The sequence below is a fragment of the Scyliorhinus torazame genome, chromosome 14, assembly GCF_047496885.1.
Source record: "Scyliorhinus torazame isolate Kashiwa2021f chromosome 14, sScyTor2.1, whole genome shotgun sequence".
NCBI classification, from domain to species: domain Eukaryota; kingdom Metazoa; phylum Chordata; class Chondrichthyes; order Carcharhiniformes; family Scyliorhinidae; genus Scyliorhinus; species Scyliorhinus torazame.
The window spans coordinates 81,740,650-81,767,458 of NC_092720.1; the positions used below are offsets into that span (position 1 = coordinate 81,740,650).

The 26,809-nt window shown below is 47.8% G+C and overlaps 1 protein-coding gene across 6 annotated transcripts in view; it reads right to left on the bottom strand.

The window, feature by feature from the left end:
- The window catches only part of veph1 (ventricular zone expressed PH domain-containing 1), a 403,802-nt gene that overhangs the window by 90,717 nt on the left and 286,276 nt on the right, over positions 1–26,809 (bottom strand). For all 6 annotated transcript variants that reach the window (XM_072474424.1, XM_072474420.1, XM_072474419.1 and 3 more), the window contains 2 exons: positions 19,705–19,844; positions 2,142–2,273 (listed from right to left, as the gene is read on the bottom strand). In XM_072474424.1, coding sequence (XP_072330525.1) covers positions 2,142–2,273; positions 19,705–19,844 — 272 coding nt within the window. The remainder of the gene's footprint in view (positions 1–2,141; positions 2,274–19,704; positions 19,845–26,809) is intronic.

The following is a 26,809-nucleotide window of genomic DNA, read 5'->3' on the forward strand; positions in this document are numbered from 1 at the left end:
TATAAGTTTTCAATTACATTTTCAATTATTTTTAGCCGTTGTTCCAGGGAAATCCAGGGCATTGGGATAATTGGTATATTGATGACCATGCCCCAGCTTTGAGGTGTCGTCAGCGAAACAATTTCTTCTCCTCCAGGCTCCACATTTGGTAGGTTTTTAAGCCTTAACTTTGTGTTTCTTCCACTTCCTCCAGTGGTCCCATAGATCAGTGTTTTTCAAACTTTTTTGCCCGGGACCCAATTTTACCATCCAGCCATCCTTTGCAACCCATGCCAGCTGACCTTCACCACACACCATTTTCACTTACCTTTAATGTGACAGGTGAGCTTGCTTGGTCCTCATGCTCTCACTTGCTTTGTTATTCAATGCAACATTTCTGATAATGACTTCCGCTGATGATTTAAGATCTCACTGCACTCATTGAAAAAAAAGGTTTGTCCTCGAACCCACCATGTTTAGTCTTCAAATGTCTTTGACGTTTTGAGGGTTTAAACTTTCATTTGCCATTGCTTTCCTTCATATAACACAGATAAACTCTGAATCCTGATTTGCAGTGGCACAATTAATAACCCATACCTCAAGAAATCATCTTTATGCTTTGTTCCTGTTTCCAGCTTCTTCTTCATGGGTTGTTCACGAGAGGCCCTGGAGTTCACACCAGCACCGCTGGCAGCCACAAAATGGAGTAGTCTCTCTTGCGCTCAGAGCACGTGACATCAGCGTATAGGGACCGTGACCTGCTCTATGCCACAACGTCCAGTGGCAGGACTTCTGAAAAAAACTGGCCCTGGTCAGCGTGCTGACGTCAGCGTGCTGACGTCAGGAGGTGGTCGTCCACCTCGCTGGGCTCTGGGCCTGCGCACTGCTTGATTCGGCATCGATGTGCGGGATGGCCGGCAATCTCAAAAGTCCGTTGCACCAGCATTTTAAAAGCCGGCCGCGGCCATTGGGCATCCCTCCAGTGTTCGAGAATGCCGCGACCCTCACGGAACCTGCCCGCAACCCACCTGCGGGGCGCGACCACGAGTTTGAAAGCCCCTGCCTTAGACTGCTGTAGACTTGTTGGAGTACCCTTAGTTCAAGAACAGGTGGATTTGTGCTCAGTTTGGTAGGTTGGTTCTACTACATCCAGAGGCCCCTTCATTGCATTGGGCCAGTGCTGCTTTTAAGCAGCAGTCAGGGGTCAATATAACAATGGCTGTGCTGCTGGTGGATATCAATTACATCGTCCCGCGTCCACCAAATGGCATATGTTGCACTCATTTTACTCCTCAAGTAACTGGCAAAATGTATATCAATTTGTACCTTCAAAAGAATTTCTTGTGAGTATTGCCGTAGTGTTGCTTACTGCTAAAGATTTCAAAACAAACTGGAAATTGAATTGTTAACAGATTATTTCACTAAATTTTATTTCAGCCAGACTGTTACATTTGGCAGCTATGCCTTGTATAGTAGAAACAACTCAATTTAGCCTTTATTATACACGGTCTGTGACTGATTTGAGAATTTTGGTTTATTTTTCCAAGTTATTTAAACGAAGCTGGAAGGACAATATAAATTGTGTTTTGTCCTGACCGACCTTTGTCCATGTCAATCCTGACAAGCTCACTCTGCTGTTAAATTCAATTCAAAACCATTTCTCTTCAGAGAATAAAAATGAATCATTTCTGGGATTTGAGGTAACCTTTTGTATCGTAACTCAGACACTGGGTAATCGAGGAAAGCCTGAATGTTTTATGAGGGAATTTTCTTTATGGAAATGTATAATTCTTAAAGGTTATTGCTGGAAGTTTCCTAATGGGGCCTTCCAATCAGCCTGTATGATTGGTGGAATATTGGCATGAAATCCTATAAAAGCTATGGCAGCCAATTGGTAGAACCTTCAATGGAATTCCTGGGTTATAAATTTTCAATCATGTAATTAACCCACTAAAGTAGGAATTTGCAAGCTGACGATAGAGAGGATGGTCGAGTGTCTTTGACTGAGAGTCCAGCCTTTTAACATTAGAGCTGCTGAATAATTTATCAGAAAGCATGCTGATATAACCAAATTTCACACTATATAATCACATTTTAAAAACACGTAACCATTGTTACCTATTATTTTAAATTGTCGCGTATTGTAAAATATTTATGTTCACCTTCTTGTAATGAATTGTCTGGATCATTGCTGTTTCAAAGTTGTGTGTTCCCTTCAGCTGCATCTTCTCCCATAGTGCTTTAAGAATTTGTACTGATGCATCCTGGGAGGACAAGGGACTTGCTGAACAGCTCTGCAAAAGACAACACACCATAGATATTGATGAGAGGTATGAGAGGCGCACTCCACTCAAAATCACAAATAAGTTTTAAATGTGCATGGTTCTCAAATGAATACAGTCAGTTTTGAACAATGAAATACAAAAGTCAGGAAAGTTCCTCAGTAAATATTGTGAAATACACCTTGGAACAGCTATGACTAATGCTGGCAAAAGAAAATTCTCAACAAAAGCATATCATTGTCCATTGCTATAAGTCTGGGCAGAGATTCACCATTTGTACTGCTTAGGAGATGGGCACAGAACTCAAAGCAAATGCTCAAATTAATTCAGTGGAAATAACAAGCTATTATTTGAACCCCTTTGCAGAGCAGCTAGAATAAACAAAGAGCTGAGTTCAAGAAGCAAGAGTGTAATGGAAAAATATGGAAAAAGCAGAAAGGAATATAAAAATAGTACTTAAGACATTAATGATAATTCTCTCATGTATGTGTGCAAAGGAACCCTGGAATGGTCAGCCTGGCACCCAGACACCTTGGCACTGCCAGCCTGGCACCCTATCAGTGGGCCTCTCAGGGGCCTTCGATGGCCTGGGAGAACCCCCTCTTTAATTGCCATAAAGCCTGGCCCACGTTTGCATAGACCAATGCTAAGTGGCGCCATGGCGACGTTCCCAGGCGTCGGCGCTAGTATCCAGGTCTCGTGAAAATCTGGCGCAGACATGTTTAAATGAACCAAAGGCGAGTTTCAAATCTCGATCTTTTGCGAGGTATAATGAGATCTTGCAAGGTGGTCCGAGTGCCGCTCTCATGAGATTAAACGGGCTTCACATGTCACTGAGTTGGGCGCGATGAGGTCATTTGATCGCGCCCTAGATGTTTACGTTATATAAATGGAAAAAGTCCCTGTATAATGTTTCAATCCATAATTGTGTTTCCATTTTTAATGATTTATCAGCAGCATAATGCATAGTAAGTCGGATGATGCATAATTTCATAGCAACAAGATCATTGTTCTATGTAATTGTAAATGTGTTAATTAGCTGTTAATGTACATCAACAACATAGAACACACAGTGCAGAAGGAGGCCATTCGGCCCATCGAGTCTGCACCGATCCACATTTAGCCCTCACATTCACCCTATCCCCATAACCCAATAACCCCTCCTAACCTTTTTGGACACTAAGAGCAATTTAGCATGGCCAATCCACCTAACCTGCACATCTTTGGACTGTGGGAGGAAACCCATGCAGACATGGGGAGAACGTGCAGACTCCGCACAGACAGTGACCCAGCGGGGAATCGAACCTGGGACCCTGGCGCTGTGAAGCCACAGTGCTATCCACTTGTGCTACCGTGCTGCCCATGTTGAAGATGGCCTGTCACTTCAAGCCACAGAGTCCAGTTGCCGTAAGTAGCACCTTCCTAAGGTTAATGGTGAGGAATGTGTGCAAATTAACTTCTAAATTCCTGAGTTTGAGTCAGAAGAGACCAGCATGAAATATGTTCAAAATATTTTAATCTATTAAGTAGAATGGATTCAAAACGTGTGTGCGTGTGTGTATTGAATGATATATTGGAAAGGCAAGGTGTAATACAGGTGTGTGTTTTACCATTTTGTGGGCTCGTTCACCACAGGCGCAAATCTCATTATGGCTGCTAGCTTTCACGAGAGGGCGATAATGGGATTTGCAGCAGTAAGATCTCAGTTTGAGATTGTCCATGCCCCCCGGTGGCAGCATAATCAGGTTCACATCCAGCGAGGACACCCTGGAAGTGCCATGCTGCCAGTGTCAAATGCAGACAGGAGTGGAGCCAGGGGTGGGGCCTCAGGGAACCCCATTAAGAGTTCTCATTTTGTTTGGGTTGGCGATGATTGGGGGAGGGGATGTGTGGGGTGGGTGGTGAGTTGGGAACTGTGCCCCAATGACGGCGATGATTAAGGGGGGGGGGGGGGCAGAGGAGAGAAATGGTGCCCCGATATGCCAGCGATGATAGAGTTGAGGTGGGGGGGAATGATCTCCCGATGCTGCCGATGATTGGGGGGGGGGGGTGATGTCCCGATGCTGGTGATAATGGGGGAGGAGGGGTGGGGATGATGTGTCGATGCCCGTGATGATGGGGAAGGAGTGGGGGAATGATCTCCCGATGCTGACGATGATGGGGGGGGGGGGGGGGGGGGGGGGTGCATTTGCAGGGGACGTGACACTCTTATGTCTGCATGGTGTGGGAGAGATGATCCAAACAGAGTGGTGGGAAGGAAGTTGCTCCTCTGTCTTCAAGGATTGGGGGTGTTCCCCTTGTCTGCCGGGGTCCCAATGTCCATGGGGGTGGGCCATCTTTACTTTGATTTTGAAACAGTGCCCCGATCTCTGTGGGTCCAGGTTTACCGGCTCTATCAGGCCGTGCCCTGCCAGAGTGATGGCGAAAACACAACCTCCTGCTCTTTTTTGACAAAGTGTCAGAAGAGAAAATCTGGCTGAGTTTCTGGGGAGAAACACGTCAGTTTTCAGTTATTACCTAAACTTTGCAATTTTTCACGAAATTTCTGCCCATTGACGGGTTTCCTTGTAAGGTTTTAAAACAGAGAATAGTACTTATTGTTTACATCCTGTGGAAATAAAAAGTGCTCCGAGTGTCTCTCACACACAGCCACCCATTTAAGTGTTCGTACAAGATCCTGTTACCCATCTATAACATACGTGTAAGTAGCTTAAAAGTCCAATAGAAATCAGTGACCTATAGGTCTCATAAACGGTTTCAAGTCTGTGCTTAAGTTTGATCACCTTTCTAGATTATGCATCAAGATGATTTAGGATGTTGATCGAAGATTTTTGTTTTCTGATGGAGACAGCAGCTGCTGGGTGATTTTATACACTGCTTGCAGCATGGGGATGGTCAAACAGGCAGGGCTCAAACTTACAGAATGGATTAAGGGAGCGAGCAAAAGAGATAAAAGAGAGCGAGACCTTCCTATCTCCATGTCGTCGTCTTATGCTCTGTGGCCTGGAGAAAAGCAGTTTCTTAAAACAAAAAAAGGGACTTAGTGACTCATCATATGATCCCCTCTCACGAACTGACCACCGACTCAAACATGGGGCGCAATTTAACAGAAATATTTCTAAGTATCATTTTGGGTGCAATTGGTTTCTCAACAGCCAGTTTGGCAAGATCGCGTCCCGTATTGTTAGTGCCGGAAATGAGCCCCCACCTGCTTTTCGCCAATACAAAGAACAAAGGAAAGTACAGCACAGGCACAGGCCCTTCGGCCCTCCAAGCCTGTGCTGATCATGATGCTCCAACTAAAATAAAACCTTCTGCCCTTACTCGGTCCGTATCCCTCTATTTCCTGCCTACTCATGTACCCATCCAGATGCCCCTTAAATGTTGTTAATGTGCCTGCTTCCACCACATCCCCTGGCAGCGTGATCCAGGTACCCACCACTCTCTGCATGAAAAACGTACCCCCTCACATCTCCCTTAAACTTTCCCCCTCCACCTTGAACCTGTTCCCCCTTGTAATTGACACTTTCACCCAGAAATAGCCTCTGACTATCCACCCTGTCTATGCCTCTCATGATTTTGTAGACCTCCATCAGGTCTCCCCTCAGCCTCTGTCTTTCCAGGAAAAACAATCCTAGTTTAGTCAACCTCTCCTCATAGCCAACACCCGCGAGACCGGGAAACATCCTGGTGAACCTTCTTTTCACTCTCTCCAAAGCTTCCATATCCTTCTGGTAATGTGGTGACCAGAACTGCACACAATACTCCGAGATACTCCACAATACGTCTAACCAAGATTTTGATTTCCCAACTCCTGTATTCAATGCCCAGGCTGATGAAGGCAAGCATGCTTATGTGTTCTTGGTCACCTGTTTTGCCACATTTAGGGAACTGTGGACCTTCACATCCAGATCCCTCTGTACTTTAATGTTCCTAAGGATTCTGCCATTTACAGTATAAGTCATACCTACATTTGATCCTTCAAAATGCATCACCTTGCATTTGTCCGGATTAAATTCTGTCTGCCATTTCTGTGCCCAAGTTTCCAATCTATCTATATCCTCTTGTATCCTCTGACAACCCTCGGCACTATCAGCAACTCCGCCAATCTTTGTGTCATCCGCAAACTTACTAATCAGACCACCCACATTTTCCTCGAGATCATTTATATATACTACAAACAACAGAGGTCTCAGCACTGATCCCTGCGGAACACCACTAGCTACAGATCTCCATTCTGAAAACCACCCTCCACCACTACTCTCGATCCTCTATAGCCAAGCCAGTTCTGTATCCATCTAGCCAGCTCATCCCGAATCTCATCTGATTTTAGTTTTTGTACCAGTCTGTCATGTGAGATCTCGTCAAACACTTTACTAGTCTATATAAACTACATCCATAGCCCTTCCCTCATCAATTTTCTTTGTCACCTCTTCGAAAAACTCAAATCACATTGCTGAGCCATGACATTCCTCATACAAAACCATGCTGCCTGTCACTAACTAGACCATTTTCCTCCAAATGTGCATATATCCTGTCCCTCAGTATCATTTCCAAAAGCTTCCCCACCACTGATGTCAGGCTCACCGCCTATAATTTGCTGGATTATCCCTGCTTCCTTTCTTAAACATTGGCTATTCTCCAGTCCTCTGGAACCTCATCAGTGGTCAAAGAGGATGTGAAGATATCTGTTAACGCCCCAGCTATTTCTCCCCTTGTGTCCCGCAGTAACCTGGGATAGATCCCATTCGGCCCCAGGGACTTGTCCATGTTAATGCAACACTTCCTCCTTTGACATGTTGAAGTTCTCAAGAGCGTTCACACACCTATCCCTGACCTCAACATCCATCATGCCCTTCTCCCTGGTGAATGCTGATACAAAGTATTCATTAAGGATTTCACCCACTTCCTGTGGTTCCACACATAATTTCCCTGCATTGTCCTTGAGTGGACCTAATCTTTCTCTTGCTATCCTCTTGCTCCTAATATATGCATAAAAAGACTTGGGATTCACCTTAACCATGTTTACTAAAGACATTTCATGGCCCCTTTTAGCCCTCCAAATTCCATGTTTAAGTTCCTTCCTACTTTCTGGCTGACTCACCCTCTGATTTGCCAGAATCGCACCTTGGTAGCTCGCCACTAAGAAGGACCTGTTTCTAAACGCTCCTTCGCCACTCATTCCCAGTCAATATACAAGCATGGCAGCGGGTAGACCAGCTCCTCGCTTTGACAATGCCAACCTGGCCAGGCTTCTAGACACTGTGGATGAGAGATGGGACATCATGTTCCCCAGAGGGGGTTGGAGGACCAGCAGCAGGGTCACCAGTACTGCCTGGGTGGCAGTGGAAGCAGCTGTCAGTGAGGGCAGCATGACCAGGAGGACCAGGGTCCAAGGTAGGAAGAAGACCAACGACCTCCACTGACTGCAAGGCATCTCTCCAGGCATCAGTTTGGGCTGTCACCCCTCAAGTTGCCAAACTCCACCCCCCACCCCCGACAAATCACTAGCTGGCACCTCGCACCCTCCCCATATCCGATCTTCGCGTTTGCTCCTCAGTACCCCCTGGCACCCACCAGCCCTCTCACTGACTACATGTTCAATCTCCCGCAGGATCTCAATCTAATGGGGCCGGACGATCCGAACATTGTTTCCTCCACCCCCCCCCCCCCCCCCCCCCCCCCCCTAGCTACCCAGGAGAGCTCTGAGACCACCATCAAGGCATCACCACTTTCACTCCTACCTTCCACCAGTGCAGAGTCACACACCTCGATGGGCAACATTAGTGGACAGGCACAATCTGGTGAGCACCACACAGTTGCACATCAGATGGAGGTAGGAACATCCAACGGAGACAGCAGCTGGAAGACTGGACAAGTTTATCCCGCAGCTGATGCAGATGCTAGGACTTAGCCATGAGGTTCAGCGACATTCCAGCGAGTGCATAGACGATTGGAGGAGTCCCAAAGGCTACGGGCGCAAGAGATGATGCTGACAATGTATAGCAGCGAGGTCAACACGGCTAGGGTGACAACTGCAGTGGAAAGCCTGTAGCATTAAGTCAGCATCTTGAGTGGTGGTGTCCAAGGCATGGCTCAGTCTGTGACGACCGTGGCAGAGGGCCTCAACATCATGTCCCAGTACATGAGGGACATTTTCCATACGCAGGTGGACAGTACTGAGGCACTGTAGAGTGTGGCCCAGTCACTGAGGAGCATTGTCGAGGGTATCAACACTATGGTGCAGACAACGGGGAGGCGCCAGGACTGGTAGAGCCAGATGATGCAGAGGTCTCTGGAACCCATTCCAGTTGCCCCTCCATCCCAGGAAGATGCCTAGGGTTCAAGGCCCCATCAAGGAGGAGAAAGTCGTGGATGCCAACCCAGGGCCTGCCACCAAGGAGAAGACGGTGGTCTCCAGTTTTACCGAATCCCCCCTTCCTGACAGCAGCGCATCTCAAGGACAGTGGGCAGAACAGGGTGTCACGGCAATGCCAGTGACACTGGCAAATCGGTTGGTGTCCTCAGGCTCCAGGCCCTCCAGAGAACATCCGCCATGGGCATCAAAGGCCACAGGGTGTGGAAAGCAGCAGGCTGCCTCCACCTCTGATGTGCATCCTGGGAACACACCCAGACAAAGCAATAGACCACGTAAGATCAAAAAGATTGAGGATCACTGAGTGGGCCATCAGGGAGGGTTCACAATCTGTTGCTAGGTGGAATGGAAATGTCCAATGTTCACCATTAAAACACATTACACCTGATACATGTGAAGCTCCTGTCTGGTTAATTTTCACAGCGGACCTGCCTGCACCCCCCTGTTGCCCTCCACTTGGGAGGGTGAAACAGGATAGTCAGGAGAAGGGGGTAGGGAATGGTAGGGTCAGAGAATGGGGGAAGGAGGGGAATATGGGAGAGGAGGAGGGGACTGGTGGAAGGAGGAGAACTGGGGAGGGAAGGAGGGGAATGGGGAGGAAGAGGGGAAAGAGGGGGTGATGAAGGAAATGGAGGTTAGAGGGTGAGCTGATGGACAAAGCCTCTTCCTTTGAGAAGCGGGCATGAACGAGGGCCTCCCTGGTCCTCCAAGCAAGCCAGACCCTTGCCACTGCCTATCCTCCGCTCTCCGACTCCTCCTATGACTCCTCCCTGGTCCGGCTACTCCTCCTCAGATGAGGCCGCATGTCTCTCCTCATCCAGCATGTCGGCCTGATGCTGTGCCAGGTTGTGGAGGGCACAGCAGACCACCATAAAGTGACAGACCCGGCATCAAAATCATATTTTGAGCAGTCCTTTGCACCGTTCAATGACAGCATGGGTGACAACATGGGCCTCGTTATATCAGGTCGCCACCTCGGTGTCCGGACACTGCACTGGTGTCATAAGCCAGGACCGCAGCCTCCAAGAGCCAACTGTCATCCTGGGTTAGTCCTTGAAGACGGCAGGGATCTCCGAATGTCCCTGGGTGTCCCTAGGAAGCTTGCACACACATGCATGATCCTGAGGTGGTGGTCGCATGTGAGTTGAACATTCAGGGAGTTGAAGCCCTTGTTGTTAATGAAGGGCGATCTCTAATGCCCCAGTGCGCGCAAAGCATGCCATCAATTACCCCCCTGGACCTGGGGCATCCCAGTGATGGTGGAGAATCCTGCAACCCGAGCACCTTGGTGGGCTTGTTCCAGCTCAAATTTGATATAGTCAGCTGCCCGGACATAACAGGGCATCCATGATCTCACAAATGCTTGTGGGCTGTAGCTTGGGAAATGCCACACACGTCCCGGCTTGAGCCCTGGAATGAACTGGTGGATAGTAGTACAGGGCTGTGGTGACTTTCACAGCAACCGGGAATGGGTGCCTTCCTCTTCCATGGCACAGGTGCCAGACTGTCTCTTTGTTGAGACCAGTGACGCCTGTACACCTTGGGCCGTCGCTGCGTCCCCCTCTGGGTTCCTCCTTAGCCTGATGGGCTTTTAGGGTGTGTGGTGGCCTCCTGCACATTGGGTCTGTATCGACGCTGCTGCTGCCTTCTCCGGAGTCCGGCCTCCTGGGCTGCCACCAACACTGTGAGGGAAGCCTCTGTGGAACTGACATAACCAGCCATATGGATAGGTTAAGTGAATGGGCTAGGGTCTGGCAGATGGAATACAATGTTGACAAATGTGAGGTTATCCATTTTGGTAGGAATAACAGCAAAAGGGATTATTATTTAAATGATAAAATATTAAAACATGCTGCTGTGCAGAGAGATCTGGGTGTGCGAGTGCATGAGTCGCAAAAAGTTGGTTTACAGGTGATTAAGAAGGCAAATGGAGTTTTGTCCTTCATTGCTAGAGGGGTGGAGTTTAAGACTAGGGAGGTTATGCTGCAATTGTATAAGGTGTTAGTGAGGCCACACCTGGAGTATTGTGTTCAGTTTTGGTCTTACCTGAGAAAGGACATACTGGCGCTGGAGGGTGTGCAGAGGAGATTCACTAGGTTAATCCCAGAGTTGAGGGGGTTGGATTACGAGGAGAGGTTGAGTAGACTGGGACTGTACTCGTTGGAATTTAGAAGGATGCGGGGGGGGTGGAATCTTATAGAAACATAAAATTATGAAGGGAATAGAAGGATAGATGCGGGCAGGTTGTTTCCACTGGCAGGTGAAAGCAGAACTAGGGGGCATAGCCTCAAAATAAGGGGAAATTGATTTAGGACTGAGTTTAGGAGGAACTTCTTCACCCAAAGAGTTGTGAATCTATGGAATTCCTTGCCCAGTGAAGCAGTTGAGGCTCCTTCATTAAATGTTTTTAAGATAAAGATAGATAGTTTTTTGACGAATAAAGGGATTAAGGGTTATGGTGTTCAGGCCGGAAAGTGGAGCTGAGTCTGTGGTGATGTGCATCACTGTAAAGACACAAGGGTTTAATGAAATACATGTAGACTAGTTAGACACTAGAGGGAGCACCAGAGACATGACACACAGACACTCAACCAATAGAACAGTTAGATAGGACACGACCAATGGGCTTCACGATACACACAGAGGTGACACGACCACAGGAGGGCATTACACCAACCCATATATAAAGGCCACAACACACATGATCTTCTTCTTTCCAGTGGAGACAGCCAATGAGTAGAGACACAGGGTTGATTCAATATTACACCCACCACATAGATTGTAGATATTAGACCCACCACTGGTTAGTCAGTCTAAGTAGCTAGAGAAGGATTAGCAGTAGTGGCAAACCCGAGTAGGAGAAGTGTAAATAGTTTAATAAACGTGTTGACGTTATCTCCACGTCTGAACCTTCCTTTGTCAAGTGCACCACAAGGAAGACGCTAATGCTACGTCTAGAAAATAACAAAACAGAGTCCACAAAAGATCAGGCATGATCTCATTGAATGGCAGAGCAGGCTCGAGGGGCCAGATGGCCGACTCCTGCTCCTTGTTTTTATATTCTTATGTTTTTATGTTCTTAACCAGCGTGTCCAGATCCGTGCTGGATGTAACACGGCGGTTAAATTGTGCCCATGGTCTTGGACGTTGATTCTCGGTTCATGATTTAGACATAATTATATTATGGTTGGCAGAGTTCCTTCCCATCTCAGCCAGAAACCATTGTCCAAAGTGATTGCATCTACAGGCTTCCACACTCAGTACAATACACAGGTGACTGTCTGGACACTTGGTGAGTGGCTCAGGAGATGGGCCATTCACATTCCTCTGATCATCTCTGATCTAGACAGTAGGACTCCATTTTAATGACTCGGGAATATATAGGGTATTATCATGCAAATGTTCGGCCATCTTAGAAGCTGTTGCTTTAAGTCACTGAAATACTGTTGTTCAGTCTTTTAAACCAGCAGTTTCAACCCAATATATAAAGTCATTTTCAATGTAAGGATTTCTCAAATAGATCATTTAACTGCAAAATCTTATGGCCAAATTGATTCCAGATTAATTAAAAATGATACAGAAACGTAACACAGAGTGATGGGAAGAACATGTGCCCACAAATTCTATTTTTAATTTTATTATTAGCAAATATCTCAGTGTATCACTCATGATAAGTAAGAAAAATCAGTGTTTTACAAGGGTAGGAACATTATACCATGCAAAACAATACGTATTACAATTCCAGTAAAGTGCATGGATGTGCTCTTTAATGTCAAAAAATTAGCAGTGTTAAATAAACATTGGCTTCAGGAGTTAATTGAAGGAGTGCAAACATCCTGGGCAAAATTCTCCTACCCGCACCGCCACATTTCTGCGCGGACCGGCCGGCGGGAGTCTCCGTAACACCGGCCGGTCAATGGGGTTTCCCATTGTGGGGCAGCCCCACGCCGTCGGGAAACCCCCGGGCGCCGGCAAAACGGAGACTCCCGCCGGCGGAGAATGACGCCCCCTGTCTCCGAGATTGTGTGCTTCTGGAGGGTTCCTTGCATAATATGTTGGCACAGATAAAAGATCATCATGCGCCAACTATTACACAGAGCAACAGTGAAAGCAGAGAAAGAATGAAAGAGATTAACTGTATTCCGCTGCATACACAGAACAGGCCACTTCACGAAGAACACAAAACTAAAACTACTGGCAATGTTGTTAATAATCACATGACTGGGCAAAGCTAATTATGAGTGAATTAGGATGCGAAGATTAGATGGAATTTGAATCATATAACTACGGCACTGTAAGGGATAAGGAGACACCATGGGTACAGAATCTAGGTCTGATGTAGTAAGTCATCGAGGCAGTCTCATATTCAACAGGAATGTGCATGGAAATGGATCATTTGAGGAGCTGCAGTTTAAATCAGAATCACACAGTGACTGATGCAGGTTAGAAATAGTTAATTATTAATCACAATACATATGGGGCTGGATTCTCCGTTACGCTGGCAGCCATGGGGTTTCCCGATGGCGTGGGGCTGCCCACAAAGGCAAACCCCATTGGCCGGCTGGCGAGATGGAAAACCCCAGGGGGCGCGCGGGACGGAGAATCCCGCCCATGATCTCTGATCAAGGGCAGGAGAGAATTAAGAATATGATAGGCAAGATAATGAAGACTGAACCTGCAGGCCAGAAGAACTGGTTTAAAAGGAAATCTTTGTGAAAAGCTAATACATGTTAGAGTGGCACTGCTGCCACACAGCGCCAAGGACCTCGGTTCAATTCCCGCCTTGGGTGATTGTCTGTGTGTAGTTTGCACGTTTTTCCCGTGTCTGTTGGTTTCCTCTGGTTGTTCCGGTTTCCTCCCACAGTGCGACGATTAGGTGGATTGGCCATGATAGGTTGTTCGTGAGTGTAGATTGGGTCATGGGGAGAGGGCGGGAGGAGTGCGCCCAGGAAGGGTGCTCTTTCGGCGGGTTGGTGCAGAGTCGATGGGCTGAATGGCATCCTTCTGCACTGTAGGGAGTCTATGATTCTAGATGTAATGATAATTAAAGTCACAGAAAAGGCCAGTTTTTAACGATAAGTTGTGGGGAGGAGGATGGTGTTGGGGAATTGAGGCTGGGATACAGTTCCCTTGTTAAATTACTTGCAAAGAGCAAGAAATTAATTGTTATGTGATGTACCATCAATGACCATGAGACGAGAATATTGCACAAGATGTTGAGCCTCCTGTAGCTGCCACCAGAATGATTACCACCACTTGAGCTCTCCAGGGGTTGTTACTGGCCTCAATGATCCCCTCCCGCAGACTGACTTGATGAATGTCCCGTCCTGCGCAATGTACCGTCTGCTCCTCGTGGCGACGGGTGTACAGTCCGGGGTGAGGTTTGCGAACAGTGAAGGTGGATCGACCTTAAGGGTCGTGAGGCCACAAACGGTGAGGGGGGGGCAGCTGAATTTCAGAGTAAGGCTTTGGAGGTGACAGTGAAAATCGAGACCTAGTAACAGGGCAGCGCAGAGATGGGGGAGGACGCAGAGCCTGAAGTCGCTGTACTCCACGCCCTGAACGGTGAGGGTCGCGATGCAGTACCCCCGGATTTGCACGGAATGGGATCCGGAGGCCAGGGAGATTTTCTGGGTGATGGGGAGTACCGGGAGGGAGCAGCGCCTTACCGTAGCAGGGTGGATGAAACTCTCTGTGCTCCCGGAGTCAAAGAGGCAGGTCGTCTCGTGCCCGTTGATCTTTACCGTCATCGTAGCGGTCGCGAGGCCGAGACTGACCAAGAGTGATGGAAGTGAGCTGCGGAAGATGTTGGGAGGTCCCGCTGATCAGCGATGGTGGAGGTATCGGTGGGCCCCGAACGGCCAGGCGAGCAGGGGTCCTGAGGCGCAGTCCAAGATGGCGGCACCCACAGGGCGCACATGTCTTGTGGTGGAGAAGATGGCGGTGCCCCTGGATCACACGTGGGGGGTGTAGCAATGCTGGGCCTGGAAACAGCGGCGACTGACCGGGCCTGGCAAATGGAAACAAAGTGGCCCTTCTTCCCACACCCGTTGCAGGTCGCGCTCCGTGCCGGGCAGCGTTGCCTGTGATGTTTGCTCTGGCCACAAAAGTAACATTTGGGCCCTCCGGAGTTGGCCGACTGCCGCGCGGCGCAGGCTTGCGGTGGACTCGAGTCGGCCGCTGGTGGGGCCCACGATGCCCACGAGGGTGCCACGCGGTCGGAGGTATAGGCCTCCAGATTATGGGAGGCCACTTCTAGGGAGTTAGCAAGCTTCACAGTCTCTGCAAGGTCGAGCGTACCCCCCTCCAATAGCCGCTGGTGAACGTAAGTAGACTTAATGCCCGTGACATATGTGTCTCTGATTAATAGTTTGGTGTTTTGGACTGCCGAAACTGCCTGGCAGTTACAGTTCCTACCGAGTATCCGTAGAGCCCGCAAAAAATCGTCCTGAGACTAAATTAGAATGTTCAATATTTATTAAGCTCCTGGAAACATTGTAATTACAACCCTGGTGTGAGTAAGCTTTTATATCATTGGTGTAAGGAGGAGTTTTGTTTTCAGATTGGCATTCGGGCAATGCAATCTGCATCCACCTCATTTTTCACAGGTGGCATATCGCCAGTGAATACAGGAAAGGGAAAATGTTCAATTCATTGTGAAGTATCATTGAATTTGAAACCCACAGACATGGAACAATTCCTAATTAGCAACCAGAAACATACTTGAAATCCTCTTGATCTGTGCATTTGCTGATAGAAATGGCAATTGATCCAGCAGAATATGATGTATCCAACCATTAACTTTGGACTTTGCTACTGTGCATATCACTCGGAAAACTGTTAGTACTGGCTGGTGGAATGAGATAAAGAGATCATGTTACACTGAATTTGTATTTCATATAGGTTGGAGGTAAGCTGGATCTTTTTTCTGGTCACTGCATTTTAGAATCACTACAGTGCAGAAGGAGGACATTTGGTCCATTGAGTCTGCACTGACCCTCTGAAAAAGCCCCCACCCCCCACCCTATCCCCATAACCCAGTAACCCCACTTAAACCTTTTGGACACTAAGGGCATTTAACATGGGCAATCTACCTAACCTGCACATCTTTGGACTGTGGGAGGAAACCGGAGCACCCGGAGGAAACCCACGCAGACACTGGGAGAATGTACAGACGCCGCACAGACAGTGACCCAAGTCGGAATTGAACCTGGTATCCTGGAGCTGCGAGGCAGCAGTGCTAACCACTGTGCCACCCTTTTGACTGCTGTTGCCATTCATAAGAGTGGGGAACAGCCTTACAAGGTCATGAGTTTTACAACAATACTTAAACCATATGCAAAATAATGATAGTTAGGCATGGGAGTGTGATACCATGCTGCAAAACATTCAAAGGTTTTTGCTGATTACAACAAAGTCTTACAACCTCAAACGCATTTAATGTTTATTTATCTTGTTGTGTCCTTTATGAAAGCAGTTCAATACATTGAATACTTTCCTTTTCAGAAACATTCAATTATGTATTGAGCTGAGGTATTGTAGTAAGGGGAGAAATATTTCATACGATGAGCATGCTTGGACCTTATAGGTTTAAGGTGCGAGGGGCAAGGTTTAGAGGAGATGTACGAGGCAAGTTTTTTTACACAGAGGGTAGTGGGTGCTTGGAACTCGCTGCCGGAGGAGGTGGTGGAAACAGGGACGATAGTGACATTTAAGGGGCATCTTGACAAATGCACGAATAGGATGGGAATAGAATAGGATGGGAATAGAGGGATATGGACCCAGGAAGGGTAGAAGCTTGTAGTTTAGTCAGGCAGCATGGTCGGCACGGGCTTGGAGGGCCGAAGGGCCTGTTCCTGTGCTGTACTTTTCTTTGTTCTTTGTTCTTTGTCCACCTGGAGTTGCCGTCTCGTGGGCAGGAGATGCCTGGCGTACACTTGATTCACCGACTTGATGTACTGTCCCTTTAATAGCGCCATTGCTTCTGTGTAGGTGGGCGCATCCCGGATGAGGGGAAAAACCTGTGGGCTCACCCGTGAGTAGGGGATCTGGAGCTTCTGTGGGTCTGAGAGTTCTTCAATGGCTGCTCTGAGGTAGCCTTCAAAGCAGGCTAGCCAGTGCTCGAAGGTGGCAGTGGCTTCGGCTGCGTGAGGGGTCAGCTCCAGGCGATCAGGCTTGATTAAGACATTCATCTCGTAAAATCTTGTGCAATAAATTGATGTACCGTCAATGACCATGAGACGAGAATGGTGAAACAATTGAGGCTTTATTGCACAAGATGTTGAGCCTCCTGCAGCTGGAACCAGAATGGGAGCAGCGCAGGAGAGCACACACTTTTATACGGCGCCTGCTGGGAGGAGCCAGCAGGCTGGGATTACTGTGGTACCTGTAATACGGTGGCAGTACATTAATATGCGTAGTGTGTTACCAGTGGTGTTTACCACATTGTGTGAATATCCCAGGGACTGATGCCACATTCATTACCTGACTGCAATCATGTGTCACGTAAGAATATATCAGTCACTCAGGCACATGGAGAGCAGCAAGAAAAACACTCGATGATGCTCCAGCATTTTGAGGCTAATGTGTGATAATTTCTAACTCATAGGAACCAGAAGACATAACATCCCTCCCATGCATTTGGCTGTCAGGGAAATATCAGGTGGAGGTGTGTTATTTCTCTGTGTGACGATTCACTCCGGGTCAATCTCATACAACTTGGGAACTCAGTATAGTGTGAGGAATTTTTAAAAATATGTGCATGGGATATAGACGTCGCTGGCTGGGCCCATCCCTATTTATTGCCCATCTCCAAGGACATTTAAGAGTCAACCACATTGCTGTGGATCTGGAATCACATGCAGGCCAGACCAGGTAAGGACGACAGATTTCCTTCCCTCAAGGACATTAGTGAATCAGATGAGTTTTCACGACAATGGACAATGGTTTCACAGTCACCATTAGACTTTTAATTCCAGATTTTATTGAATTCAAATTTCACCATCTGCCTTGGCGGGATTCGAAACAGGATACCAGAGCATTACTCTGGGTCTCTAGATTACTAGTCCAATGATAATACCACTTTGCCACTATGCCCCCAGTCTGCTCACCTATTCCAAGTACCTTGCTCGAATCACTGTCCGAGTAAAAATGTCGCTCATTAATTCTTTCTATTGAATTCATCAGCGACGGTTACAGTTATGACCCCTGGCTTCTGACTCTTCCACATGGAAACATCTTTTCTATATCTGCCTGATCAAGCTCTATCAACCTTAAAGCCTTCTGCCTTTTCTAGAGAAAAGAGCCCCAATGAATTCTGTCTCTCCCAATAGTTCTAACAGCTCAGCTTTGGTCTCATTATTGTAAACCTTTTGTGTGCCTTCTGCAGTGCCTCTATACCTTTTTTGTAATAACGTTTGAAACTGTATTTCAAATTTCAGAGTCCAAGTACATGTGAATAGTGAAACGCAGTGGTCCCAGCATCAATTTTTTTGTATAATACCACTTCCCACCTGTCACTCGTCTGAGTAACTTAATTGTGAACCCAACTCTTTGCATTCTGTTCCATAGCATTTTCCTTCCACCCCTTCTGACATTAGGGGGCACTGTTTTAAAATTAAGAGTCACCCTTACAGAATAAGAAGTGAGAATTTTTTTTTCTCTCTCAGAGGGTTGTGCGACTTTGGAACTCTGCCTCAGAAGGCGGTGGATGGAGTGTCACTGAATATTTTTAAGGTGCAAGTAGGTAGATTCTTGTTAAGCAGAGGAATCAAAGGTGTCCCGCAGGGTTCAGTGTTAGGGCCACAGCTGTTCTCTTTATATACTAACGATCTAGCTGACGGGACTGGGGGCATTCTGGCTAGGTTTGCCGATGATACAAAGATAGGTGGAGGGGCAGGTAGTATTGAGGAGGTGGGGAGGCTGCAGAAAGATTTAGACAGTTTAGGAGAGTGGTCCAAGAAATGGCTGATGAAATTCAACGTGGGCAAGTGCGAGGTCTTGCACTTTGGAAAAAAGAAGAGAGGCATGGACTATTTTCTAAACGGTGACAAAATTCATAATGCTGAAGTGCAAAGGGACTTGGGAGTCCTAGTCCAGGATTCTCTAAAGGTAAACTTGCAGGTTAAGTCCGTAATTAAGAAAGCAAATGCAATGTTGTCATTTATCACAAGAGGCTTGGAATATAAAAACAGGGATGTACTTCTGAAGCTTTATAAAGCATTAGTTAGGCTCCATTTAGAATACTGTGAGCAATTCTCGGCCCCACACTTCAGGAAGGACATACTGGCACTGGAGCGGGTCCAGCAGAGATTCACACGGATGATCCCAGGAATGGTAGGCCTAACATACGATGAACGTCTGAGGATCCTGGGATTATATTCATTGGAGTTTAGGAGGTTGAGGGGAGATCTAATAGAAACTTACAAGATAATGAATGGCTTAGATAGGGTGGACATAGGGAAGTTGTTTCCATTAGCAGGGGAGACTAGGACCCGGGGGCACAGCCTTAGAATAAAAGGGAGTCACTTTAGAACAGAGATGAGGAGAAATTTCTTCAGCCAGAGAGTGGTGGGTCTGTGGAATTCATTGCCACAGAGGGCGGTGGAGGCCGGGACGTTGAGTGTCTTTAAGACAGAAGTTGATAAATTCTTGATTTCTCGAGGAATTAAGGGCTATGGAGAGAGAGCGGGTAAATGGAGTTGAAATCAGCCATGATTGAATGATGGAGTGGACTCAATGGGCCGAATGGCCTTACTTCCGCTCGTATGTCTTATGGTCTTATGGTCTTATGGTTATCGGGGGTAGATGGCAAATGTGGAACCCAAAACACAAACAGATCAACCATGGGCTTTATTGAGTGGAGCAGGCTCGAGGGGCTGAATGGCCTACATCTGCTCCTATTTCATATGTTTGCATGAGTCCACTATATGGTAACTTATCAAAGGCCTTTCTGAAAATCCAAGTATATTACATCTACTGCATTACTATTGTTCACACCTTCTGTTATTCCTTCAAAGAACTTAGTCAGGTAAAGTCAAACTAACAGATTTTAAAAAAGGCACTCACCTGTTGGAAAAGAAACATGATGTAGATCCAGAGTTGGGGCTGCTCACTGCTGAGGGTGAAACTGGATTTACTGTACAGGCAGTAAAACCCTTTTTGCGGACAACTGAAGAGCAATTTAGCCACACATTTACTGATGGAATCTATGTAGAAAACCACAAGAAGTTGATTATTTTGGCAAGCGTACCACAAAATAGGCAATATTCAGAATGGAAAATTATGGGATTTATCATGTCACTAAAATGGCTTCACTGCCTTGAATTATGTTGACTGAGGAAATGCACATTTCCTTTTGAATGTAGGTAGCTTTTTTAATCATGCTGCAGGAGCAGCTTAATTATTTTTCCCACCATTTACAGGAGGGCTCTGTAATGCCACTTTTTATAGTAATTCCAGCGACAAACTGAGAATTCTAAAATACTAATGGTAAGTTTTTCTTTGCTGCTCAGTGTTAGGCGCGATTTAATGGAAAGGAAACAGAGTCCCTTTCGGGACTCCCTTTTAGCCGGGTGTTTCTCCATGCTTGCAGTGTTAAGAACAGCCTATTAAATGGGACTCTGCTTTTTTTCTGGTCCTCGGTGAGGACCGTCACGCCAAGGCCGCACAGGCTCATTTCCTGCACTAACGAGCACAACTCACCAGTACAGGAAGAGATCGGACCGTGCCCCAATCTCTGAACCCCTGCTCCACTCCGGACCCTCAACGCCCCAACTTACCAATTAGGGGGTCATCGAGCCCCCCTGCACCCTACCTCATAAGGGCAGGGCACTCCCAGGCCTGATCCCCAGCATGGCAGGATGCCACCTGAGCACTGCCAGCTTGGTAGCACCACAGTGGGTGGCATTGGGGTGCCAGGTACCATCCTGTGTAGAGCCTGACCACCCAGGGGCTGTTGATTGCTGGAAGGAACCCTCCCACCCCCAAGTGCCGGCACGTCTGGACCACATTTGTGGAAACCAGTGCTAAACGGCGCCTGCTCGGGGTCTCCGAGGCGAGGACATTCGATCCCGTGCCTTGGGAACTCCGGCGTGAACATATTCAAGTGATCTTAACTGTACACTTAAATATGCAAATCTGGATCTTGCCCAAGTTGGGCGGGATACAAATCGCGATGCCTCATAAGATCTCGATGGATCTCACGAGGTGTAACAAGCTTTGTAAACCGGCCGTGTCGCTTCCTGAGTCAGGCATGACGCTGGCTGTTAGATCGCTCACGTTGGATTTGAAAATTGAAAACACTACAAATTACTGTAAACAGTTTTCATCTTTAGACCTCAGTCAGTGATGCAAACATTTTGTGGGTTTCTTCTACTATCATACTCATTTTACACTGCTTTAAACTGCAACATCATTCATACAGTCTACTTTTTCGAGAGTGCTAATTTTAACTGACATCTTTTCATTGCAGAGAGATTTATCCTTCAAGCCCAATTGCATTTCATGCTCTTCTTTTTGATTTCGAATATTTTCTATTCTCATCGGTCTGATCATTTAGTGATATGGGACCCCCTAAGTGTTTCCATATTGCTGGAAATTCAGTTCTACAGTCCCTTAGATTCATTGCTCACAGGGATCGGAAACATCATTGAAACAAAAAGAAAAGGTCCAGTGAATCAGTCATTTGTTCCACTGTAGAATCCATGCCAATGATTACAAACTAGCTGGTCACAATACTTTGATAAATCCATTTTGCAAACGTGCTCAAGATTATATAGATTAGAATTGCCTCATTGTGATTGAGTCAGAGGTTTGTGGTATCAAATCCATCTCCAGGCACTTCGGTACATAATCCAGGCAGAGAATTAAGTGCTGTACTAAAGGAATGATGCACTGTTGAGAGTGCCATCTTCTTAATGGGATATTGGGTGTGATTTAGTGGCCTCATAAAGCCTGACTTGGTGCCACGGCAGGGCTGTTGAATCTCGCAAGAAGCCGCTCACTAGATTGACGATGCTCAAAATATCTTGCAAGATTTAACAAATCTTGCGAGACATCGTGATCTGGATTAATATATGGAAACGAGCCATTAGGCTTGGGAGACCTCTGCGCCATATTTTCACGTGGCCCAGGAACTAACAGCCACGCCTGGAGAGCTCTTCAGGGTGCCGTTTAGCACTGATTTCCACAAACGTGGACTGGGTTTAATGACACCTGGGAGGATCTCCCAGGCCATTAGAGAACTCTGGGTGGTCGGGCATTGTACTCCCTGGGCACTTTGGCACTGCTAGCCTGTTACCCTGGCAGTGCCACCATGCCCAGGTGCCACTACCAGACTGGCAGGGGCACTGCCAGAGTGCCAGCCTAGCAGTTCCAAGGTGCCCAGGTGCCAGTTTGCCCATGCCAGGGTTTGGGCCCGGGGTGGGTGTCTTGGACACAAGAGGTGGGGTGAAGGAAGGGGAGCTTGAGGACCCTGCAAGAGGTAGGTTGGGTGCATGGGATGTTCCGGGGAGTGCGGTGGGGCAGCTTGGGGGAAGGGGGGTAGAAAGATCGGGACAGCATTTAAAAATGGAGCCCCGATCCGCGAGTCATCTTCCTGCACTGGTGCAGGAAATTATGTAAGTGTGGCCTCGACGGGACGTTCCCTGGCAAGGCCAAAAAAAATGGTAACGAGCCATTAAATAGCAGGGTCGTTCTTGAGAAACACCCTGTTATACCTGCCTGAAATGGGACTCTTTTTGTCCCGATAAATCGTGTCTGTTGACTGCTCTTTCAGGTGTCTGTAAAAGATCCCATGGCAATATTTTGAAGAGCAGCAGGGAACTTGCCCCCCCTCCCCCACACCCTCCGACCCCAGTGACCTTTCATCCTTCACCCAGCATTAAAACATGTTAACTAGACATGAGCACATTATGAGAGCTTGCTGGTCACAAACTGGCTGCCATGTTTTACAGATTACGACAGTAACTACATTTCAAAAATACTTGGTTTGCTACAACGCACTTTCAGGCATCCTGAGATCTTGAAAGGCGCCATAAAAATGCATGTTTTTTTTCTTCTTTACTTACTGCCACCTTGCTTAAATGTCCCTGATGCCCACATCAGCTGTGTAAATGATTGATTGACTGACAACACAAACCTAGGTGAAGCAGTACTTAAAAAAACACTAAGCTTCCTAGAATTTTTTAATGAAAATTTTTTATTCAAGTTTTCACTTGATAAAACACAAAATAAACAAATCCATACAAAAAATGTACCACTTACAAACCCCTTGAAAACAAGCCCAAACCATAAACCTCCCCCCCCCCCCCCATCTCCTCCCCAGACTGTGACCAATTTCTAAAGGTAAAAGACAAAGGTCGCTATCTCCGGCAAGCCCGGGCACAGGAACCATCCAAGGCAGCCCCCAGCCCGGCCCGAAAACAAGACACAGAAAAGTCCTTACGGGACTTCCGGTGGCGGCCATGGAGTGAAAGGTCGCACATTTGGCAGCTCCCACTCTTGGTGGTCATTTTGTGGCTTTTAAGCTGGATTTCCACAGGAATTTTTCAAAAATAAAGCTTTAAATCAAGAAGAGAAGGAAGTGACCCCTAGCTCATGGAGCTGCGCCCAGGGAAAAATCGAAATAGGAGGAATCAAAAGTTGGTTGGAAATGAGGACCAGAGTTTGAAGGAGGCAATGGCAGGGACGTAGGGTCTGACCTCGCCAGCTCAATGGTCGACGGACCAATTGGTGAACTTCTTGACTGGGAAGTTCACACAACATCGCAAGAAGTGTTTGGGGGACCTGGCCTGGGCGGTGAACTCGATTAGGGCGGTGGTCGACCGTGTGGAGGAGAGATTGACGACCCAGGGGCAGGCTGGAGGAGCTGGTGGCAGAACAAGAGCAGTCCACCGCGATGGCAGCGGAGATTGGGATGCTACAGGACCAACAGAAACGACTGCTGGAAAAAGTGGAGGATCTGGAGAACTGTTCTTGGAGACAGAATATCCGGATCATTGGTCTGCCAGAGGGGAAGGAAGGATCGGATGCCGGTGCGTATGTGGGGAAGATGCTGGAGAAGCTGATAGGGGAGGGTGCGTTCCCCAAGCCGTTGGAGGTGGACCGGGCCCACAGGGCACTTATGCGTAAGCCCCAGGGGCGTGAGCCCCCGAGGGCGATGGTGGTACAACTGCATTGGTTCCCAGATAAGGAACGCATTATAAGATGAGCCAGGCAGACGAAACGGTGCATGTGTGAAGATGCTGAGATTCGGGTGTACCAGGACTTGGGAGCAGAACTCGCAAAGAGGAGGGCGAGTTTTAATAAAGTCAAGGCGGCCCTGTATGAGAAGCAAATAAAGTTTTGACTGCTTTACCCGGCCATCTATGCGTGACCTATGAGGGTTGGGAGCTGTACTTTGGCTCACCGGAGGGCGGGGCAGACTTTTTGAAGGACAATAACCTGATGGGAAAACGAGGACCTTGAACCTTGACTGTGGAGAACTGAGTTAGAAGTGATGTTTTGCTTGGTAAAAACATTAGTCTTTTAACTTTGTAATTTAATTAGCGATGTTCGAAAAGTTGTTTGAGACTCTGTACGTATAATTCCTTTTCCTTTTGTTTTCCCGGTCTGTTCCATCTGGCTCTGTTTGAAGGTGTTTGACTAGATAAGATTTTGTTAAGGGAGGAGGGCTGGGCCTTTGTGCTTGGACCTTGGGAGGGGTTTGTTTGTTTTTTTGTGCTTTTTGCCATTGTTCTGGGAACTTATACTAAAAGTGGGGGGAGGGGAACCAGCAGGTGGTAGGATGCTAGGTGCCGGGGGGGGGGGGTGGGAGCTGCCAGGCTAGCTGGGAGGGCTATTTCATGGAAGCAAAGTGGGGGGGGGGGGGGGTGAGCTGAAGATTAACTTGGGGGGGGGGGGTGGGAGGGGGGGGGGTAAATGCTGATGAGGAGGGGATTTTTAGGTTGTTGGAGGAGGAGAATGGATGACGGTAGCTGCCGGGGGGTGGGCCAGGTGAGGTGCAGGGCATGGGCCAAGGGCTGGCCTGGGAAAGGTCATGGCTGATCGACAGGGGAGGGGGATAGGGTGCCCGTCGACCAGGCTAGTCATGTGGAATGTATGTGGGCTGAATGGGCTGGTCAAAAAGGCCCGTGTGTTCGCACATTTGAGGTAGCTGAAGGCGGACGTGGCCATGTTGCAAGAGACGCACTTGAAGCTGCGAGACCAAGTTAGACTGAAGAAGGGTTGGGTCGGACAGATGTTTCATTTGGGATTGGACTTTAAAACAAGGGGGGTGGCAATTCTGGTTAATAAAAATGTGGCATTCGAGGTGGGAAAGATAGAGGCAGACCCGGGGCGGGGGGGGGGGGGTAGATTTATTATGGTTAGTGGGAAGCTGGAGGGAATGGCTGTGGCGTTGGTGAATATATACGGCCCAAACTGGGCTGATGTCGTGTTTGTCAGGAGGGTGCTTTAGCGGGGGTGGAGGGCACTGAATACTAAGCCATCGTGGTGTCGGATCACGCCCCACACTGGATAGATCTACGGGTGAGCACAGGAAAGACCCAGCGTCCGCAGTGGAGGTGAGATGTAGGGTTGTTAGTGGAGGATGAGGTCTGTGAGTGGGTGAGGGAGGCCATTTGAGGGTACATAAAGAGCAACGACACGGGTGAGACCGCGGCAGGGGTGGTTTGGGACGCATTAAAGGCGGTTATCAGAGGGGAATTTATTTAGTTTCGGGCTCACAGGGAGAAGGATGAACGGGCGGAGTTGGACAGACTGGTAGGGGAAATCTTACAGGTGGACAGGAGATATGCAGAGACTCCGGATGAGGAGCTCCTGAAGGAGCGTCAGAGACTTCAAATGGAATTTGGGCTCCTGTCCAGAGGTCAGGCAGAAGGGCAGCTGAGGAGGGTAAAAGGGGTGATATACGAATATGGGAAGAAAGCCAGTAGGATGTTAGCACGTCAGCTGAGGAAGCAGGAGGCAGCGAGATAAATTGAGAAAGTAAAGGAGATGAGGGGGAAGGTGGTGGTGGAACCGGGGGCGGTAAATGATGTGTTTTGCGAATACTATAGTCGACTTTATAAATCGGAACTCCCAGCCGGGGTGGAGGGTATGAAACAATTTGGGGGGGGGGCTAGAGTTCCCGAAGATAGATGAGGAACTGGTGGAGGCCCTGGGGGGCCCTTGGGGAGGTGATAGATGGATTGCGGGCGATGCAATTGGGTAAGGCCCCAGGACCTGATGGATACCCAATGGAGTTTTATAAAAAGTTTTCTGGGTTACTGGGGCCGCTCCTGGTTAAGGCCTTCATTGAGTCTAAGGAACTGGGAGTGCTCCCCCCAACGCTCTCACAGGTATCAATCTCTCTCATCTTGAAACAGGATAAGGACCCAGAGAGCTGTGGATCATACAGGACGATCTCCCTTTTGAACGTAGGTGCTAAATTGCTGGCATAGATCTTGGCCACATGTATAGAGGACTGTGTCCTGGAGGTAATCGGGGAGGACTAGATGGGATTTGTGAAGGGCAGGTACCTGACATCCAACATTAGACGGCTCTTAAATGTTACAATGATGCCAGCGGAGGGGCGCGAGTTTGAAGTGGTAGTAGCTATGGATGCAGAAAAAGCTTTTGACCGGGTGGAGTGGAAGTACCTATGGGATATTCATGGCAGGTTTGGGTTTGGGCAGGGATTTGTGGATTGGGCCCGGTTGCTATATCAGGCTCCAGTGGCGAATGTAAGAACCAATATTTTAGTCTTTGTAGGGGGACAAGACAAGGGTGTCCGCTCTCCCCACTACTGTTTGCCTGGCCATAGAGCCCTTGGCAATGGCCCTTAGGTCATCGAAAGTCTGAGGGGAGATAGTGAGAGGGGGGGTGGAGCAGAGGGTCTCACTCTTCGCAGACGATTTAGTTCTTTATATTACAAACCTGTTGGGGGGATGGCCGGAATCATGGCGACATTGGAAGAATTTGGGCGGTTTTCAGGCTATAAACTAAATATGGGAAAGAGCGAGGTGTTTGCGATCCAGGCACAGGGACAGGAAAGGGGATTGAGGGAGTTACCTTTTAAAGTGGTGGGGAAGAGCTTCAGGTATCTGGGGATTCAGGTGGATAAGGATTGGGGGCAGCTCCACAAGTTAAATTTGGGTAAAGCGGTTGATCAGATCATAGAAATTTTCAT